The sequence below is a fragment of the Ischnura elegans genome, chromosome 1 (assembly GCF_921293095.1).
Source record: "Ischnura elegans chromosome 1, ioIscEleg1.1, whole genome shotgun sequence".
Taxonomy (NCBI): domain Eukaryota; kingdom Metazoa; phylum Arthropoda; class Insecta; order Odonata; family Coenagrionidae; genus Ischnura; species Ischnura elegans.
Window position 1 is genome coordinate 103,068,648 of NC_060246.1, and position 21,865 is coordinate 103,090,512.

General features: G+C 39.2%; 1 protein-coding gene across 1 annotated transcript in view; it reads left to right on the forward strand.

Moving 5' to 3' along the window:
* The window catches only part of LOC124167367 (neuronal calcium sensor 2), a 685,552-nt gene that overhangs the window by 241,706 nt on the left and 421,981 nt on the right, over positions 1-21,865 (forward strand). The window contains exon 5 of the mRNA XM_046545408.1: positions 6,530-6,567. Within this exon, the coding sequence (XP_046401364.1) occupies positions 6,530-6,567 (38 nt within the window). The remainder of the gene's footprint in view (positions 1-6,529; positions 6,568-21,865) is intronic.

Below are 21,865 nucleotides of genomic sequence, written 5' to 3' on the forward strand. Positions count from 1 at the left end.
GATGGTAATTTTTTCATAATTTTAGTACTATTTATATAACGAAATTGTTTATTTTATAGGAAGTTCTAACGGGAATTCAAAGCCAAATACATTGACAGTTGCCGATCCTTGCGCCACTAGTGACTAAAGTTGGAGTGCGAATTAATGCGCAGAGACCGGTTTCACAGTAACACGGAACTGCTCCCTAGTGAAGCCTCCTAATGTAATATAAACTATAGGGTTTCAAACTTTGCAGCTCGGATAATTTAGAGGCACTACGAAAATGAAAATTAGTCATTATGTAAATTGGTCATCAGTAAATTTCTCCTTATTTCGTTCACGCTCGATCCGTAAATCACTTTACTGGCTGACTTATAGACCGGTAGTGAGATATTCAAGATGTCGTCCATTATAATATGGAATCGGCCACAGTTCTAAATTTTTCATGGAAAAAAAACGCTTTTAAAGAATGTAAGAGTTTACTGAAGCATTTAGATGAGATTGATAAATTACCTTGGTATATCGTATTAATTGAAACAAGGTAAGAGACGGTTCGTTCAAAAGGAATCGTTTTGAAAAATGCTGTGAAAATAGTTAAAGCGCCAATTACGTATAATCTTTCACCGCGACACCAGTTCACAGAATTGGAGGAAGCTACTATATTCAGCAGATAATAATTAATTCTAGCGAAAAGGAAATAATATCCGATGTAAATCTATTTTTTTTTTACTCTTGAATTTTTTTAGAAATTTTTTAATGTATAACAGATAAGTTACCATATGGTAACTATTTGTTCCTAAAATATTTATCAGTGCTTGGCGTTCTAAGCCTTAAATGGAACATTGACATTCCAACACCATCTCTTGTTCATTGAAGAAGTTCTTTTATTTATTGAACAAATTCTTTATTGTTGTTGGTGATGTTGCTGACCATGCACTTGAATTTTTTAAATGTGAAACTTAAAATTTTCTATAGTATACTACTATAATTTCCACTATTGATTATGTAATATAGCTGTATTTCTATCTTTTTTCCCTGACAATAATTTTCAATTTTTTTTTGAATTAAGCCTAGGCTTTACATTGGATTTTTTGCGGTATCTGGCCGTCCTATAACAAAGACGCCATTCAAGTGGTTCTCCAAAACTGTTAAATTTCACTTTTATTTCTTCATTTTGCTTTCTTTATTTTTAGGATATTATACGCTTGCTTTCAGTTATATTTTTATGTCACGTAAAGCTTGATGTTGCATAAAATACTTTTTATCAAATAATCTAGAAAATTGAGAAAACATCTGCAAAAGCCAGGGATTTTCAGGTTGACGTTTAAATGGTTACCCTTATGAAGTTGCTGGGCTGCTATATCTTAGGCTGGGGGATATTTAATGTTGTCGGTGTAATAAGAGAAGGGGCATAAGTGATGGTTGTTTTACTAACGAGAGTACGATGTAAGCGTCTGAAGCTGGATATTCTGAAAGTTGGGAGAAGATTTTAAAGAACGTAGTGGCTTGCCCAAGGGAATGCATCCGATGCGAGAGGTGCTGTGGAACATGCGTGATTCTCGTGTGTGGCCGGGCCTGGGAAAATTGGGGTTTTGTCATGAGCTGACGGCAAGCACACGTGGCGAAAGGTCACGAACCCGGGAGGGGGGAGTGGAGAAGGAAGGGGGTGTATGGGACTTTTAGGTGAAAGTTCTACATCCAGGCCTCTGGGGAAGGTTTAGCTGCGATGTAAGCCTTATCAGTAACTCGTGCCAATTCCTCTGCTTCGAAGAAGTCTGGGCAAACTTGATCCATTTTGCGAGGAAATTCAATTTCCCATTGAAATCACGTCAGAATCGCGGAGGAATGCTAATATTACCTCATTTCAAGTAGTCAGTTCATTTCATACTGCTGCCTGTTATCCAGTTATTCAGAATAGAATTTTTTCTTCAATATAAAACGGACTTGTTGTGTTGTGCTATTTCCTTATCTTAATGAGATTCTCCGCATAGTTCGGGGAAATACCCTTTTCCATTCATCCCCATTGAAGCTATGCAGCTCTGTGTAGCTGATTTGTGGTTTCTCTTTGACGGGATGTAGGACTATGTCTTCCTACTTCCTCTTTGGCTAACTACGTCATCTGCTTGTATTAGTACTCATAATGCTTGATTTTTGTGAAGCCATTGCTAGAGAAGGCGAGTCCTTAGCGTAATTGGATCCCGAAGACGGATTCCATTCCTTAGCAGAGCGCATTTTGTAATCGTAGCGGTTTCCACTTATCGTTTAATTAATGTTTACCCTAATTCCGTTCGGTTTAACTTCTGAGATCCAAAATTTTCATGGAAATATTATAATTTTTTCTTTTTCATCAGGAGTTCTGTTTTCTTTCGAAGTTAATGTTTTCCACTGCAATTATTACAGAATTTTTAGATGAATCATCCACGATTATAACACAGTTATTGATCGTGGTATCCCCGTTTTATTGGATTTTAGTTGGAGAGAGCCTCAAAAAGGGAATAATGGTTTTTATACTCTACATGGTTTTGTGGAAATCGTGTTTGGTAACCGATTCGTTGAACGAGTTGAATAACATAGTATGGCAAAGTTCTTTTATTCAAGTGGAACAAAGGTTTAATAAAAATTTCTTACTTATTCATCAATCTTTAATTTTGCTAAATAATTAACACGGGCTCAAATTTTATTCATGTACCTCTGCTTTTCCTGTAATTTGCCGCACTGAATATAGACTTGGAAGAATTCAATTGATTCGGCTTTAACTTTGACGCATCAGCGTCGAAACGCGTCGTACCAATAAATGTTCCTGTGAAAAGTTACCAAGGTTGTATATTTTCATTTCATAGACTTGGAAGTCTAAATAATTCGGAATTCGCATGCATCCCATCAGCAGAACAGTATTTTCATTTATATGGTTTTTTTATTTAATTTTTAAACATAAATTAATCGCAATGATGGTTCTATCAGGACAATTAGCTTCATTTTCACGGTTTATTCATGTGCAATTTAAAAATAATGAAAGTCATATGCATCTCCTGATTTGAAATTACCGATATTAACTAATGTGTCGAGGTGTCATTAGGCTTGGGCTTGGTCAATTTCAGGCATAATTTAGTTGTTATTAGATAATCAGTAATATTATCAAAAAAACACAACATTTTTGTTTTGAAGAAGCTTGAATTTTAAACTTTAGTGCAATATTTGCATACGTAATGAAAGTTAACTTTTGTTAAAGTGAACAAGAATTGTGAATATGTATTATCCTATCAGTTTTAATTTCAAATAGTGCTTAGTGAATTTTTGATCCATAGATTTATTATTGTAGTGTACGGATCTCCTTAATTGATGGCGCATTGAAATTTTCTTCAGAAAAATATGTCGAATTATCGCAAATATATTTTCTATGCCCGAAACGTTTTTATTATGACATTTTGAGTGCTAATAGCGAAACCTTTCGTCTCAAGAAAAGTAAATATCGAAATTTGTTTTTCCATTTCTTCAATCATATTCTTTCCAATCTCTCCAATCAAACCCATCCTTAAAGAATGAAACGCAATAAAACCTGTAATTTTGATTCAAGAGATTCAAGAAAATTCAAGTGAATTCTTATCATTTAGGTCGTCGTGATGCCTGGAAATTTATTTAGAGTACATGTTGCAACACTTGTCGGTAAAGGCCTCGGTTTCTCCAGCTGTTATCAATGGCCGTTGCATCCAAGCCTAGAAACAGCCTCCCCATCAATTAGTCGGCCTCATCACTTGGGATGGCCGCTGGAGGGACACTTCGGCCGGGTATGAGCGTGTAAACAATGAACCAACAGCAGATGGGCCCGAGTGGCTGCAAAGCGCCATCTCTCCCATTTCATTTGGACATCGCATCGCTAGGGATAGAGAGAGCAGCCTGTGGGCCTCGGTCTCTCGCCACCTTTTCTGCGTTCTGGTGGACTCAGGGAAGGATGGAGTGAATGGGGATGACCGGATCGTGACCGTGAGCAGGAAAGGCTTCCATCTCGCTCTTTCGCGCTGCAGGAAAATTTAACATAAAGGGGAGGCTTAGTATTTGTTTTTAATGTTATAATCAGTCCAACAATCGTAGAATTATTTTAAATTCGACGTAAAAAACATGCGGTTTATCCAGAAAATGTAAGTTGGAATAAATTATTTTGTTTCACGGCGAATTGCACCCATCGTGTAAATGACTTATCCGTACGCGTGACTGAGTACAAAGTTTCTTGTTTCGTCCAGTATTTCGGAATCCTAAAATTTATTTTCGGAAGCCCTAAATATCTCCCTGCCCAGTTTCAATTTATCTCCCAATCGTTGTTTTCTATTATCTCCTACACTTGTCCTTTGTATTTGTGCCTTGGTTTTCATTGTGGAGCTAACCCTTAGAGTTTTCCTCCACTGCCTATGTATTCGCTGTTTCTCAAGTTGTTTTAGTACTGCGCAATATACTGCCAACTATACTAAAAGTTAAATTTGTACATGGCTATTGACAGAAATTATGAAATATGTATATCGTTATCGAAAAATTGAGTTTCTGAGGACAGATGCCTCTGGGCTAGTGGTCTCCTTAGCAGATGTATCACGGGTAGTCGCCGCCGGGGAAATATTTAGGGGGAGGCGGAGGGAGCCGAAGCCCCCGAAGGTTGGCTAGGGTCCTGCTATCAAGGCACTGTTTTGTGAAGGCGCGAAAAAGTTTGGATTTGCCGAGGCGGTCGGCCAGGGATCCCAGCCTGTCGCCCACACTCCCTTTCATGCTAGGGCAATGTGAATTTTGGCGAAGGGTATGGTCGGAGCGGTTTCACCCCCTTAGGCCTTATCAATGCGGCGGGAGGTAGGAGGAAAGGGTTGTGGATCGTCGGGGTTTGTTTGGGGAGGGGTGCGGTGCGGGGGCGGAGTGGCCTCCCTCGAACGCAAGTTTGAAATCGATGGGCCTCGTGGAATGGCTGCCTTCTCCTCCTCCCATGCACATCACTCTCTCTCTCTCAGCCCAGGCCCCTGCTTCTCATCACACCACAGGCCGACGCGATTTTCGATGCATCAACAGTAATATGCGATACTTATCCACGAGTCTACATTCATTAATTGCCGCAAACATCTAGGAAATAAGTTCGGGAATCCAAGTACATCTCACGTTCAAAAATATTTCCTTTTGTCTGTGGTAAAAAAATCTATCATTCCATTATGATTCTCTCTGAGAAATTGTGAAAATGGCTTAAATATAGCAATTATATTCGTTTCTATGATCAATTAATATCTCTTGTGAATGGTGTAAGACCGAATGCTAATATCTAATGTTCTTTCTCAGCCATTAATTAGTTATTACGGACAAGTAGTGCCGGAGGAGGTGTGAATCACTGGTGGGATTTTGGCGATGTTCATTGATTTATCACTTACCTATTTACCTTTTTGTTATTTAGTTTCCTTGACTTATTAATGATTGGCAGAAATTAATATCTTCTTGGGGGTTAATTTACGCTAAGTAAAAATACTTTTGAACATAAGTACTGAGTGAACTTCGTTCCAAGACTGAATTTCTTATTAGAAGGATCTGGACGATCAATGGGAATGTATTTTGATATTTCAGTCAATTTATTCGTGATATACACTCATATACTTTAGTTGAGTAAGCAGATTTTAGTCTGTAATAGTTGAGCTCTTTAACAAAATTTCGTATTAACTTCATTTCCCGGTCCTATCACTTTACTTCCATGAATTTTGCATTCTCAATTCGGTAGCATCGTATCGCAATGCGATACCAATAATCGTGCATCGCACACGACCCTGGTAATCTCTCTGCCCGCCCCTGTGATCCCCCATCCCACTTTCGCCCTCAATCTCACTTCAGGATTGCGTTCCCTCTTGGCTCACCCAGCGGAATCGGCGGTGCCTTGAGCGAGGGCGACTCTTTTGCGAAAATTATTCTTTTCTCTCTCCAGAGCGGTCGTGTCTTATTTTCCTTTTGCCCCCCTCGCAGTTTTGGAGTCGAGTGGGCGACGGAGCAAGCCGCGCTGAAAATTTTTGAATGGCTAATTGTCGTTCACGCTCACGTTCCCACCAGCTCTTCTCTCTCTATCTTTCTCGTCTCCCATCCACTCTGTCCCTCTTTGTCCCGTCGTCTCACTCTCTCTCTCTCACACACACAAACTGGCAGTTGCGGCAACGTCGGAATCCCTAAACTCCTCGCAAACTTGGATCAATTAAAGCGTTGCCGATATGCGCCTCTTCTGCTCACACACACTCCATCCTAGGCTGCTTTTATTGCTCGTGTTTAATTGGAAACTGGTTGGTATGATGCGGATGGCTCGCCGACTGGCGTTTTGGGTCTCGTAGAGGGTCTGTGGTGATCCTGATGTGATAACTATGCCCTGAATGTTAAACATTCGCGGTCCACAATGGTCCCGGCATAGTATGCTCATCAGCCAAAGTGCTATCTTTCGTCGTGTTCGGTTAATTTTGCCCATCATTTGGGAATGCTCACTTTGCATGTCTTCCTTGATCGTTGTGGTAAAAACTTTTGCTCCAAGTTAATGTGTGTTCTTTTTATGTTTCAGGTATTTATCCGGTTCCTGGGAAGTCAATTACGCAGAAGGTATGTTTATTCTGTTTAATCGAATGTAAAATTTCTCCCAAAGTACATGGTTATTATAAAGGGATGGTGCGATTACAGTTATTCATTAGAATATAGTAGGGATAGGGTGGCAGAGATTTTTCAGAGGCTACCCGATCCTTTCTTAATGCATTGAGGGCACTTGAAGTGCAGCACTCCGCCCGTCGAGTTCTCCTCAGTCCCTATTTAGGAGTAGGCTTATATCGACGCCGCGTTTCTCTGTCGAGCGACGAAAGGCACACATTTTAAAATTTACTAATCATATATAAAGCAGTTCGAGACGATACATTCGATAAATAAGAAAACATAACTGCTAGTAATTCTGTATTGAATTAAACCGTGTTCAAAACCGCACCATTCTTCTATATAACCCTGTATTTTAACGTGCTTTTATCTACGGAAAGAGCCTTTTTTGGATTTATTTTGCGTTAAATCATATTTGATAAAATGTGTTTTGTTGACATCATTAGCTACAAAATATCGGTTAATCAACTTCAATATTTTCCACTTATCGGGTGATTTACTGCAATTTTTATTTTCTTTTTACCTGTTAAAAGTAATTTTATTCCTATTTTTTGTATTTACCCTGTGCGTTTTGGAGTGTATTGAACGCAATATTGGGATTGGTTCTTTATTTACTAATTTGACGTTACCTTCTGTTTTGACTTTCGTCTATCTTTTTCCGTGAAATACAAAAAACATTTTCGAGACAGAGGTGTAATTGGCATTACCTTGGCTTCTCTCTCCCTTCTGTTCACAGATTGCATAATCTGGTATAAATAATCTGGTATTTCGAAATATCTCTTCATGCTCCATTGATTGGGACAATACGCGTAATTTTTGTTCATGGAAGCGTTTCGCAGGTGGGTAATGTCAGCGATCTCCTCTCACGCCTCCCGCTTCTGTGGTGAGGGCTCTATCTTTTGCCCATCCTCTCGGGTCACCGCTGCGTTTGAGAACACACTGATTCTCGCTTTCACAATGCTGCGATAACAAACCATGTTTACCATCTTCGAAAACCTTTTTATTTCCCTTCTAATTCGTTCTCGGTTGAATGTAATGCGCGGCCGTATGGAAGCAGCTTTTAAAATACCTCCTTTGTAATTTTTTGCGTTGATTTTGCTCAAAGTGAAGCGGATTAACAGTTAGGAGGGCGAAATAATATTACCTGGAATAATTATTGCAATTATTCTATCCTGAGTTCTCTGGTTCGAGCTCAAGATGCGGTGTAGTTATTTTAGGGATTCGCTATCCCTTTTCGGAATGAGGGAATTTATTGTACGGTATTGTTAACATCGTTAGATGCCGAAAAACCGGCCCTGGGTTTCATTTCAATCTTTTTTTCTTGGCCTAGTACGCTTCCAACCCTTTTAAGGGGACTGAAGATCGTATGAGACGATCTTAATTTCTATCTTTATTTTAAAACAATACTAGCTAGGTTTAAGCGTTTTTGGTGCAGAATTTATTTATCATGGAACGATTTGATTGTTTTTTGGCTTCATAATGTACTCATATGGATAAGTTTTTTAAATATTTTATTCTTTAAAGAACTGCATTTTTTGTGTGTTCGACCTGGATTAAAGAATCATGGCGGTTATCCAGAAACAACACCATTACACTGAACTCGTAGAGTGTTTAAAGTTTGCGGTGCTGCTCCCTGTTATGTGTGAGTGAACGGTGCACATTCGAGTGCGTCGAGGGTTTTCCGGCCCTCAAAGGGCGTGTGAGGGAGTTGTCGTGCTCGAGCGGCCCGGAATTGAAATGGCTTTGCGGCCCGCGCATAATTTTGCTCCGATGCTGGTTTCATTACCCCGAACCGCTGTAAAGGCCGGAATGCCTTTCAATGAGGATTCATGGATCAACGGCGGAGGTCGTAACCCATCGCCGGCGGAATAAAGCTCTATCCCCGCCTCGGCCACGGGAGGCGGAGCGCCTTGGCCGAAAGCAGCGTCGCATTCCGACGTGAACGACAGCGCTCTCGAGCATTTGCCATTGCCGCCGCTTCGGATTCCAGTGCCGTCCGTCCTTCCCGGTCCCTCTGCTGCCTTGCGTAGCCCCTTTGCCGGCTGCCGCCCAAGATCTCTTTTCCAAAGCCGCACGCACTCTTCTTGTCTTACTGGAAAACCTCTTTCTCTCCGCGTATCTCACACTGTAAACAGTTTCCAGTGGCTTCTCTTTTGCCCTTCTGGGGAAATGAATTTCCCCATGTGGTGCCCAAACAAGTGAGTATGCTTGACCAATTCTCCCATTCCTTTGTCTGTTTCCTCTCGTCTCTTCCTTCATCTGCATATTCGTACTACTCCGCAGGCCCTCTCTCAATGGGCGTGTGGCGAAAGGTGTTTGGGCAACCAACCGTTAAACTTTTAGAAAATGGCAAAACAAGCGAATAATAATTTTGTGTGCGTGTTTATTTGGCTGTCTGAGTTCGTATATCTAACGATTTGATCGTTGGATTATTCTTCCTCATAGAATAATCCTCCAAGGTCGTTAGAACATTAATTGCGTATGCTTGGTTTCGCTGATGGTAGGACCTGCCCGCCTTTGTGACGGTGCAGGATTCCTCGTCCCCTCCCCTTCTTCCCCATCCTACCCCTGGAGGCGTCGTCGGGCTCTCATCGCGGCGGCGCCTCCTTTCCTTGTTCCTTCCCGTCCTTCCCCTTCTGGTGGCAGAGGAGAAAAGCTGATCGCTTATAGTCCCTGCTCCAGGAGTGTATCCTGCGAACCCGACCCAAGGGTTTCTTTCCTATTGTCTGAGTTCGTTATTGAAGCCGTGATTTTTCGGGCAAAATACCATTTCCTCTCTTTTTTGGATATAATATCTATTCTTACGTTCATCGTTTTTATCGTATTTCCTTTTAGCTTACCTCCTCAATTTTGCCTTTGCGATCGGTTCTCTCTGTTTCATCTCACCTCCTTCCTTCATTTCGCTTTCCGTCGCAGTTCGAGGCTCCATGGCTTACAACCTGTCTCAGTTCGGCCTCTCCCGTGCAGGAATGTCTGCATTCTTCTCTGGCGTCCTTTGTTTGGTACTTCGTCGATCCGAATCCACTGTGGCATCCTTTATCTCTCCTCTCGAAGCTGGTATGCCGGCTTTTCACTGCAGAGAAACATGCGGCCAATGAAGATTGTACCCGTCACGTGTTTGAAAATTTAAGCTAAATGCACCAGGTAAGTATGGCTAGTTATTTTTGATTTGAGGATTGAAAAAGGCATATGCGTCTTTCCAGAGTGTGTGATTCTTTTATGTTAAGTTTGCGGTGGAGTTAGACGACTCTTGTTCTAGGTTTCAACTCCAAGGTTTTGAGCTGGTGAAGGAAGAGTTCACCCCAGGATAAGTTATCAGGGCCTGAATTTCACTCGTCAAGAGGCGCCAGTCCATTTCCCTTGTTAATTTCTGATTAGTCCTTTGAAGAAGTGATTTTCATAAAATAGCGAGCGTACAAATTATTATCGATAGAGCTTTTCTTCATCCACGCTTTTCTTGAGTTATGCAGATCTGTAGAGTTCAAGATTTTTAAGGCAAAATTTTTAAAAGTCTGCCAAATGAAATAGTCGCTCTCTCTCTCTCTCTCTCTCTCATGCTACTTGCTAGATTATCATTGTCTGGTCGTCAGTGGACCTGAATGTCAAGAAATGAGGACATTTAATTTCTCGGTAAAAGTATTTTCCATATTTTTCTTTCCACGAATTGTTTTTTTGCTAACTGTAGGTATTGCCATAAGAAATATTCAATTATAAACTATATGATATTCAGGGTAGAGAAGAAGCTCTATTTACATCTTTTTTAGTGTGCGATATAATTTCCTAAGATTTCACATGAAATTTGGAATAGCCTCATCATGTGTGTATGTAAACTTCCAATAGCATTACTTCACTTTGGTTGGCTTTTAATCCCGTGAAATACTCATTAGCTATATGGTATGAATTTGTCGTTGGAACTTATATTCTTCCTGTTGCCTATAAGTCGTTTATATTTCATCGTCTTTGTTCTCATGAGTGAAAGATACTTCGCGCGCTCCTCTTAAAAGCCTTATCAAAGAAACGACGCGTTTCAACGTTGTTACATAATTGTCAAATGTGTCCTACCCAACGATCGGTTTTCAGTGGAATCTGCAAAGTGTATTTCCTTGATGATGAAACGGTTCCGCCACATGTTACCTGAAACTTACAATTTTACCGTCTGCCCAAGTTCTTTTCGGAGCGGTTGGAGGATACGAGTTTTGGTGTTTGCAATTTTACTTAGGGGGCGATGCGGGCAGGTAAATTTGCTCTTTTGGATACTCTTCTTTGAATTCTGAGCATAAAAAGTTGTTAACCAGGCTTTGGGTCTAGTGCTTAATCTCATGGAGTTTGCTCGGGAAGTAAACTTGGTAAACTCGTGATCGCAAAAAGAAAATTTTGGTAAGGGTTTTACAAAGATATGCATCTGACCCCATAAGGGGAAGAGAGAGAAGTGATGTCCACATAAACTGGTTTTTGGTGTTATGAAATTTTGATGATGGCTGTCGGAAATTTTCAGTGGAAAAGCCTTTTTTTCTGTCAGAATTTAATAATTGCAAAGTTTTAGTTTTTTTCCAAGCTCTAAGGCTTGGCGCAAGTAAACTTTTCGTTGTGTGATATGCTCATTTGAGCTAATAATTCCCTCTTTTCCCAAGTTTTCTGTGTCTTTTATATTATTTTATTAATCACCTTCTATAATAGCAAGTAAACGCGCATGATTAACCTGATATGTTTACTTTTATGCGGGAACGACTCCGTATATTATTATTTTGGCAACATGAAGCATATTTATATTATGTTGCCATTTTAATGCTGAGAATCAAAAATAATTCCCTACCTGGAGTCTTTTTTATCATTTTGGAACAAAATCAAAAGATAGAAACAGTGAAAAGTATTTTTTTCGGAGCGTTAAAAAGTCTTTTATATATTTGCAGCCTGTGGGGTGGAACAATCTCAAGGTTTTGTTTATTATATAGAATCTTTTTCTACGCGAGCTTCTCGAGTTTGGTATTTCTTGGACCTCCGCAAACCACGACAATGGCAAAATGAAGTGGTTTTCTGCAAGGAAGCGTCTCAATTCTGTTATTCATCTTGATAGATCTCATGAACATAGCTCTTATTCGACGGCCCTGCCGTTTTCCCGGGGGATGTTTTTGTGGAGCAGGGGATGGAACGTTGCCTTCGTTTGTTCATGTCCTTGCTTCCGCCTTCTGTCGGGAAGTTTCTGGAAGTGGAGGGGAACCAGACTGAAAACGAGGTAAAATAAATTCCATTGGTTTGTATTTTTTCCATCCCGGTGCAGACTAGGAGGCTTAAGGAGCAAAGGACCTGGCGAAGTAGTTGCTGTAACCATATTTTGGCGTGTCAAACTTGTTACGAAAGGGGTAATACAAATAGAGTGATTCTCCCGAAAACTATTACATCTATTGAGACATTGCAGGGCCGCCTGCCTATTTTCCTTCTGCAGTGATGTACTAATGTGAATATGCGTACTGCCTTTCAATGGAAACCTCTAAATCCAAGAAACTTCCTGGAATAACAGAAGCTGTAGGTATCACTCGGTGAATTTGTAAAATTCCTTTTTCTAGGACCATTGCCTCCGCATTCTGTATTTGTAATCGCTTCGTCATGTAAACTGTAGTATATTCTGAGATATGAGTGACAGATCTCATATCTACGTTTCAACGGGGACTCATGGCACTTCAGTATTCTTCGGAATGCACTTACTTCATCAAATTTGATATTGATTTAACTGATGACAGATTTTTTCAACACGACCACATTTCATTTTAAAGAAACATGATTTTACATGAAGTAATTTTCATCCATAAAGTTTTATTTTACATTTACTTGTTTGAAGCGCAGTAGCTGTAATACGAGAACCATTATGATATCTCTTCTTTTTCCCTCCAGTTAATTTTTTTCTGACTACGCTGCTGATACATACGTTCCAACAAATTATTTGTTGTCCGTGGGAAACCAACTTAATCCTAACCCTGTTATATTTTTGCCATATTTCCCAATATTCCATTTCAATCAGCTGTGCATGTCCCATAAAGGCGTCCAGAGTTCACCGTTCTCTACGCGAGCCTCTCTCCATCGAAATTCCTGTCGTCTATTTACTCTCAGAAATGAAGCACGCTGCCTGTCTCGTGCTAGTATATTCTCGAACGTTTAGTCTGATCCGCCGGAAGTTTGAATCAAAGAAGAGAAATTGATTGACTGATTTTATTCCTCTTTTCTCGTTTCGTCTGCTTTGTTACTTTCATCTCGTCTCTGCTTTCGCATCAGTATTGCACGATGCGGTTCATTTGTGTCATCGTAAAATGTTCCCCTCTCTCGTTGAATTTTTTTGGAAACAGCTTAACCATTTTTCCTCCCTTTGGTCTTTTTATGTTCTTTGCCTACACTGATGGCAATTCGAGTGATACGACAATGGGTTTGTTTTATTTTTTACGGTCATTTGGTGCACGCAGGAATATATTTTACGCGCAAACATTCCTTGAAATTACTATTTCATGCTCGTATTTTGATCAGCCTGGAGTCGATGATTGAAAAAATCTATTTTATTTTACTACCTACTTTATCTTTATTCGTATATTTAAGATTCCCTTAAATTTTATTTATTCCTGATAATGGGGTTGCAATAAATAATAGGTTTCTCACTTAAATAGAGTTATTATCTTCCATTTAACTTTCATTTTCTTGTCAGTGTTTTTATACTTGTGCCAATGGTGATGGAAGTTAGATAAGTCGCGGGAATTTATTTTCCTTGGCGTGTTATGGTGTTCTGGTTGTTTTTAGACTTAAAAGATACAGTGTCCGGCTTTAGTTTTTAGACTTATATGAGCACAGCTACCTTATGTGATATTAATTTTCTTTTCATGAATTTATACTATGACTTAAGATACTAAAACACATTTGAAATCTATACCTTGAAGGCAAGCATTTCGAGGGACGTTTTCCGTTTAAAGTTTTTTGAAGCAATGTTAGCTATCGCCACATTTCCATTACCATTCCCATAGATCAGGGGGTTAACGCCATATAAAGGTAGTAAAATTTGGGGGGTAAATGAAAAGGGGAATAAAATTTTTCCTCCTGTAAAAACTTTGATTATTTTGCTTTTGGGTAATAATCATCCTTAATCGCACGCAGTACTTAATTTAGCACCTTAGAATTGAATTAAGAGCTGCATGGATTGAGGAGGAAGCGACAGAAAGAGCTGGTGGGCCAAAGGGACGCCCTTCGTGGGGAGGAGTGAGTAATTTGCCGTTTGGAGCGGGCGATATCGCCACTGCCTTCTCCACACCCATCTCCCAGCTGCCGAAAAACGCTGGGGCCTCCCTTTTATCGTCACCCCGCCCATTAGCCTCTCTCTCTCTCCGCCTCCACACTTTTTTTCCTTTGTCAACGACCCTTTTTTTTGGGGGGGCCGTCATCCCTACCCTTTCGTCCTCCGGATGGGTGCCTTCCAATTACGGAGTAATTGAGGCGCTGCGCCGCCGGGGGAGTTCGGCGATGCTTCCCCCGGCACAGCCTGCGCCGCCGAGACACCCCACACGACGCTCCCTTTATTCCAGCCCTTCCGTATCCCACCTCTTTCCGAAGAAATGGGAGAATATTTGCCATCTTGGAAGTAAAAACCTCCTTCAGTGATTGGAGCAGCATGAAAGGTATAGGAAATGGAGTCGCGCGCGAGCAAAGTGAGCGTTCTACCGGAAAAGTGAGTAAGCAGCCGGTAGCTTTAAAGGTTGGAAGTCGGAAAAAGCTTCTCATTAGGGCACGTTCGTGTAACAATCACATGTGTGGGCAATTCGGCGTAGGTGAATGAGATTGAAAGGTGCTGTTGCAGGGAAATCGTGCGTAAGGGAGGTATTGCATTAGGGAAGTCCTATGAGAAACCTTCAAGGAGATATGGATTTTTTGACGTAAATATTTGCCTCTTAAGAGGTAATTCGAGAGAAATTCACGGTACTTATTCCGTGGCTTCATCGGCATCTTACATGTACTGAGGTATGGTACGGAAATCAATGAAAGAAAAAGGAAACAAATGTTAAATAGGAAGTAAAATAAAACGAATAAAACACATTAGGATAACTAGATAAGTCGTTTTTAATTATTTACAATGGTTAGAAATTAGCTTTTAGGTTTTGCTGGAAACAATATTTCTTGTTCAACGTCTACTATTCGGGTTTTTCCCGCTTTGGTTCACCTGACGACGCTTGCTTGAACGGAGGCGAACAGTCTTTCAGGAAAAAGGGACCAACGCTGAGAAAACCCGAATGCTGGAATTTTAATTAATTACCGCGGAAGCCTGCTCACAATTGTCTGCTTAATGATTTCAATTGATTTATCGCTATGTAACTACCGAACTCCTGATAACCCTTTTGTTCTACTCCTGAGCTCTCTTCAATATTACATTTGGCCGATGTTTCTCTTCTCCTTACTCGTTACGCTCCCATCCATTACGATTTCAGTACAGCTCTAATAACTCTAAGAGAGCGTTTACTTGACCTCCGGGCTTCGAAACGGAAAACCAAAGGAGATAACGGAACCCTATGAGTACATGTGTATTAAATAAAGAATAGAAATGCGGTTACGTTTGCGTTGGCTTTCATGTGTCCACGGTGTTTTCCTATGCTCCGCAAAGATCAAGACCTTTGACCTTTCAAAAATGAATGAATGTCCTTTGACCTTTTTATTTTTCGGTGTCGGTAACGAACCATGTTCTTTAACCTGATAAATGGCTCGGGAAACTGTTAATAGCTTTTTTATTGAAGGATAAACGGATAAATCGCATTATTTAAATCGCTCGCGCCATTGAGAGATTGAGTTTTTGATGGTGCGTTCACCTGTTCTAAAAACAAATGCTTCTGTCTTTTGTAGGAGTGTAATTATCCTTTTAAAAACTTTGAGGCATTGTTACCACAAAATTTGCGTTTGATCACATGAAGAGCACTGGCTTAGTTTGACATTTCCTGTTAATTGATTGTTAATTTGATGATAAATTAGGATTTAAATTATAGTATTCGTAGTATATGTAAGCAATTCCCAGCTATTAATTTGGTGAGCTTTCATTTTCGTCGAAAGTATTATATTGTCACTGTGGTAATTTACAATAAGTTAAGCCTGAAATACTGATGTAAATATTTATTTTTAATGTAATCTCCTATTTTTTACTATCTCATTTTTTCCTCAAAGTTCTGTTGGATTTATTATGACTTATGTTTTTTTTTTTCAAGTTTTTAAGGGAATATCGTAGTTTCATGTCAAGTGTTGTCGACAAACTTTTCTTACTACCAATCGTACCACTTTAAATGCAAGCCGTGGAACTAAATGCTGGAAGCCGTCACAAGGTTCTGCCAGGTCTGTGCTCTTGCAGCCATATGGTCTCTCTGTCCACTCTTCCTACTAAAATGCCAGTTACCACGTGAACTGCATTAGTATGTGCGGTGTTATCGTCCTTGTGAAACGTGTCGCTTCTGTCGTTCGCGTAATCTGTCTCTTCTCTGAAACCCTCATTCTGCGATTCCCTGCCCTTAGTTGTCTCCGTTTTCCCTGGAACCCTTTCATTCAAGCTTCACCCTAATCCGCTTTCTCCTACTATGGTCGTTCGTCCGTCTTCATTTCTGTTGCCTCTGATTTATACGGTTTTTTAAGCACTGCCATATCCCTGCAGTGAGTACTTAACTCTAAAATAGCGGGTAAATATCAAATTACATGTCTCGTTTTCATTTGTGCTCCTTCTTCCCTTCACTTCGAAGCTAATGTTTGATTCCTCGCGTTTTATTGACGTGTGCTGCGCAAACATTTCTTTGCATTGATATTAGCGGGAATATCAGAGGAATCCTTTCTTTTTTCAAGATTCATGAGGGGTTATTATAATGGTTTGTATAAAATTTTGGAATAAGTTTCGTTTCTGCATGGATTTATTTTGTCAGTTCAGCGTCGTAATTGGTGGTAATGGTAATAAAATTTTATGGTGAAACCATTTCTTAGAACCCTAATATTTTCACTTCATGAACTCCGGTAAATATCCTGCACCTCAGTTATTCACGTCATAGTTTGTTTCCATGTTCCCTTCTCTCGCTTCCTCCGTTCTCTACTCTGTCATCGACATGTCCGCCTTTCACGCGCCAGGCCTTTCCCCGGCTCACGCTCTTAATAGTGATGATGATGATGAATGGAGCCGCGCGGGGCAAGGTACACCTTTGTCACCCAAGGCCGCGCAACCTCGCGTCACGTCTTTCCCTTCATTTAGTCCCCGACCATTCCTGACTTCGCGACCCACACATATCTTAGGGTCTCTTACATCTCCCTGCTGGTCTGGGTTTTTGTAATGATCGCAGCTACTTCTTGCTGATGTAGTACAATGCTATGGTATGAATTTTAATCGTTTGCTATTGGAAGCTATATTTTAATTTCTGTGTATGTTTTTAGGTTATTACCGATTGAACCAAACTAATCCAACATCTTTCCGTTTTGTATCCTTAACTTATTGCAATAATTAATCAAAATTTCATGTTGATTAGCAAATAAAACTGACTAAATAAGATTTTTATGGTAAAATACACGATAAATATATCTAAAAAAAGCATGTAAATGACAAAATATATAAATATTGACCTGTAGAATTGGTCAGTCTTACCAAGAGAAAATGTTTTACTCTCATTTGTCCATACCAGCTGATTTGAGAAGGCATGATTTATTTTGTATCCTTAGTATTTCTGTACGATGATTTCCCATTGGAAGAATATTTACCAAAGTCCTCGAGACATTTCGTCTATGATGTATTAAGATGATTACCTTATGGTATCGACTTCTTATATCTCTTACATGAATTTGATTATTTCTGAGTTCTTCATGTATTAATTAAGCATTTTTATGCTGCAATTTTTATATATCTGATTTTCGATGTCAATGCGTAATTATTTTCAAGATTCGGCGGCTTTACAAGATAGCAATTCAAATTCCCGCTGGTAATTTTCTCAGGTCAAGTTGCCACTCCGTGACGGCACGTTTATTTCTTCTTGATCCTTGTTGAGGCACTGGTAGTAAGCTGCACCAAATTCCTTATGTTCAGTGCAATATTTTTTAAGTATAGGAGTCTAATGCAGATGAGAGTAATTAGCGTGAAGCGTAGGAAAAGAGGAAATTATTCATAGATTTTCCCCTTAAAATATAATGAAAATATGATGAAGATAAATATTGTGGGCAATCAAGAACTAGAAATATGGACATAAAAGCCGGATATTTGTAAAGTTTCCTCTACCCTCTTTCTTTGAAAATAACTGTTGACTGTCACACATGGGAGCTTGATAAAGGAGGGCTGCCCAATCATTCAACATATAACTCATGTTCATGGCGTGTCGTCCGTTGAGGGAGGAATTGCAAATCCTATACCTATTCCTATATTTTCTCCGTGAAGGTATCAACTACCATTGCTGCATGATGGTCTATTAAGGAAGACAATGTACTTTCAGATTTTAGCAATTAATGTAGTTCAAGGAACCCTCTTTGCTGTAAGTAATCCGCCAGTTGTGTATTAGGCAAACGCCTTTTCTTATACATTTCTGAACCTCGTTATAACTCATGCATTGAGTTCACAATTGTTTACTGTTGCAAAAATTGCTCACGAAATTCAGGACAGCAGCCTTCGTCCTGGATATGCTGTCCTTTGAAAAGTATAGCTGTCCGGGCATAGTTGAAGGGGGATGATACCTAATGCAATATGCTATTTTCGGTACTTTAAATCTTTTATTTTGAGTTAATTACATGAATACTTCTTGTTTGTATGCATTTACCCATCATTGCTTATCACTGATATTTTAATATCGGTGTTTGTCCGTGTTGGGTTTTTTTCCTTAATTTTGATATCAACGAAATTATTTTTGGTGGTTTTTTTTATTTTATGTAGCTGTATTATTCAGATATTCATTGTTTCCTGAAGCTAAGTCGTTATGATCTATTATTTCGTTATTTGGTGTTACCAAAATGTATTTGCTTTCAATGCATACTGCGAGTTTATTTCCAGTTTTTATTTCCCCATTATAATGCTTTGAACGTGTTGAAAAAATCGGTGACCTTCCATACGTTAGCGGAATTTGAAAAATGGCTCAACCTTTGACCTTTTGAAATCGATATGTGCTTGCCGCTCTTCGCTTTGTTGGGAATATACGAAACCTAATTTCACACGTATGCCTTTCGAGTATGTGGCGCATTAAGTTTTGCAATGCCTTTACTTCATTCTCGTTGCCTGCTTCCGCCTTTAATTGGTCTTGTGACAGTTTTTAATGCAATATCCCATTTGATTTCATTAATAGGTGAATATAAGTAGGCTGCATAATGTATCATCCAGATATTCATGGAAATGTTTTCATCTTGAAAATGTATACGAAAAAAAATCGGTTGTGTGTGATTAATCTTCCCGAAGATATGTCTTCTGCAAATATATGGCCCTATTTGATGTAGCACGAGTCCATATTTAAGAATGGGACTGGGAATAATTTGATACCGTAGCATAGCGTGGTATGCGCTGAAAGTCTGTCTCGATAATTGTGTTGCTATAGCAAATTTAAAAATTCCAAGATAGCGTTTCTAAATTAAAGTTTGCTCTTCTACATAAAATTGTGGTTGGGTATGCTTGAGGATTTGATGAAGCATTCCACACAAGGATCTGGTGCTGTGTGAGATTTTAAAAACCGAAAAAGAGTTTTATAAATATAATGAAAACATAGAAACCAATAAAATAAAACACATCAAAAATATATAACTCCTTCCATATGAGCATGTGTTTTAAACAACGTTAAAAGTAATAAATCATGCAAACAGATTTATGTTATTTTTTCATCGTCCCTACATTTATTTATAAGCAAGATTTTCATGAGTACTGACAAGCAGAGATACATCAATTTGCTCGAGTTTTTGCTGTGCGTCATCTAGTGTGTGTTATCCTTTCTGGGAGTTGAGAAATATTGATACGACTTAAGGTGGATAAGGTGTCAGCAAAATCGTATTCACGCGTCAACAAAGTGAGTAACCATGTGAAAATGAATCAGCAACGTGTGTAGAATTTCATGGCAGTGCCTCTCTCAAGGAATGCGCATTTTACTCTTCCGTGCTCGAATATAGCCCACGTACTCATCCTATCATATTTTCTTTTTCAAATTTCGACGGTGGCATCACAATTTTTACGCTGTGCTCGTCGCGAATATGATCCTCATCCGTTCATTGATGTGTCGCAGCCGTCATCCGGATTCTTCCATCAATCTTTCACTGGCATGAAACGTTCGGCATGTTCATCCAATGTGGAATATTAATGGTGAACCCTTTGACGCGTGAAAGGCATAGTACTTTCGGTTAAAATGAAAGTATTTTCTGATGACTGATCCCTGAAGATAGTAGTTGATCCTACGTTGATCAGTCCTTGTCATATGCCAAGCTGTAAAAAGCGTCGTAGCATGCATACCTACCTGCTGAACGAATGAATTTTCGCGGCGGACAAGTTATCATTTGATTGCTGTGGAGCATGGTTTTAAGAAAATTTCAAATAATGGCTTCAAAAATAAGTCGCCAATTTGTCATTTTATTGTTGGTCAATGTATTTTATTGTTAGTCATGCCTCAACGTTCACATTTACTTGTAATAGCATTAACTTCGTCCACTTAGTTCTTATGTTTGCATCATTCCCACGTTATATCTTGGTTGGCATCGCAGTTATCTTCCTGTTAAGTAGCTGATACAATATGACTTTATTCTATCTAGCATTCGCATTAGCATGTGAAATAATTTAATAGAAGACATGTTCCCAACGCATGCCTTTTTATGTCAGTTGATCCTATCCATTAGCTCCTACTGGCTTTCTGGTGATTTTGATTGCTTTGAATATTTTTTATGATCAATTTTTATATTTTGTGCCAATGTTATATGCATTCATTTTCAGACACTTATTACCTAGGTGAATACTTTCGACTGAGCGTGTATTGAATCTGAAGCTCGTGTACTTCGTGTCGTAATTCCATAATATTTAACTGTATTTTTGTACGGATTTTTAAAATGGGTTTGAACCTGTTGAGATGTTTTCTCACATTGCTTTATCGTGACATTCCGAGGCACTTTCTATTCTTAATGCGCTTATTGCATGTATTTTCAGGTGAAATTAGCTATTTATTTTGTTCAATGAAGAAGCCGTTGATATGCCCTTAACTGAAATGAATTTCTGCATTTGATGTTTGGATTTTATCGTTCGAAGTCATGAAAAAATGATCTTTTTTAAGCGAAAGACAGTGGTAATTTTTTCATTCAGCATCAAGCGTGAACTTGATTACGTTGCTCTGCTGAGCGTGGTGAAATATTGGAGGAGCGTGACACTGGGATACGAGAGCCGCTAGTATATTTTATTTCCTCGACTATTTCCTTTTGGCCCTTTGGCGTGTTTCACCTTTACCAAGGATAGAAAATCACAAATGTAATTTTTCCACGTCGCCGCGTTTTCTTGGCGTTGGTGTTAAGAGGTGCGTCTTTTCACCTTGAATTCCTTCTGGCAATTCCTCTTGGGCGCAGGAACCTCATAGTCACGCCAAGCAAAGAGAAACTCGTTTTATGTTGCAAATCATTTGAAAAAAGTGACTAGAATGGAGGCATGATTACATTGAAGATCAGAACCTAACTGCCTAAATCATAACTTTTGATAAATTTAATTGAAATAGTTCCGCCGAGATTTATCGGTTATCGTGAGATGGCTCTATCAAATGTTAGTTTGTTAATTTTGTTGTTTACTGTTGTGTGTTCAATTAGTAGAAAGATCCGATTAATGGGATTTAAGTGGAAAATATTCCGTGAAAGCTGCGCAAGTAATTAAGTAGTCCATAATTAAAAATAAAAATTCTTTTGAAAAATTATTAGCTTCTCTGAATGTTAGTTTTGGAATTCGTGAAGGATTAGGATGTTAAATCGTGTCTACTAATTCTTTGTGCTATAGTAAAACTGCATATTTTTCTTGTTTGACCGTTGGATACCCAATCTTTTTTAATGACGTGGGCTTGTTTCAAGATGAACATGATATTTCATTTTTGATCCCCTGGCGCCTACTTGCCTGTCTGTCACCAACTGGTAGGATAATGTTTGCGTACGGCTTCTGAATGTTATTCTAGAAAAGTCTCTGTTTGCCATTCATTTATGTGTTAACAAGTCATTCCTTTCGGAAATTTTCGGAATCGTGTATATAATGTTATTCATGTACTGGTGGTATGAATTATGCCTATAAATTTGCATTCTTTAC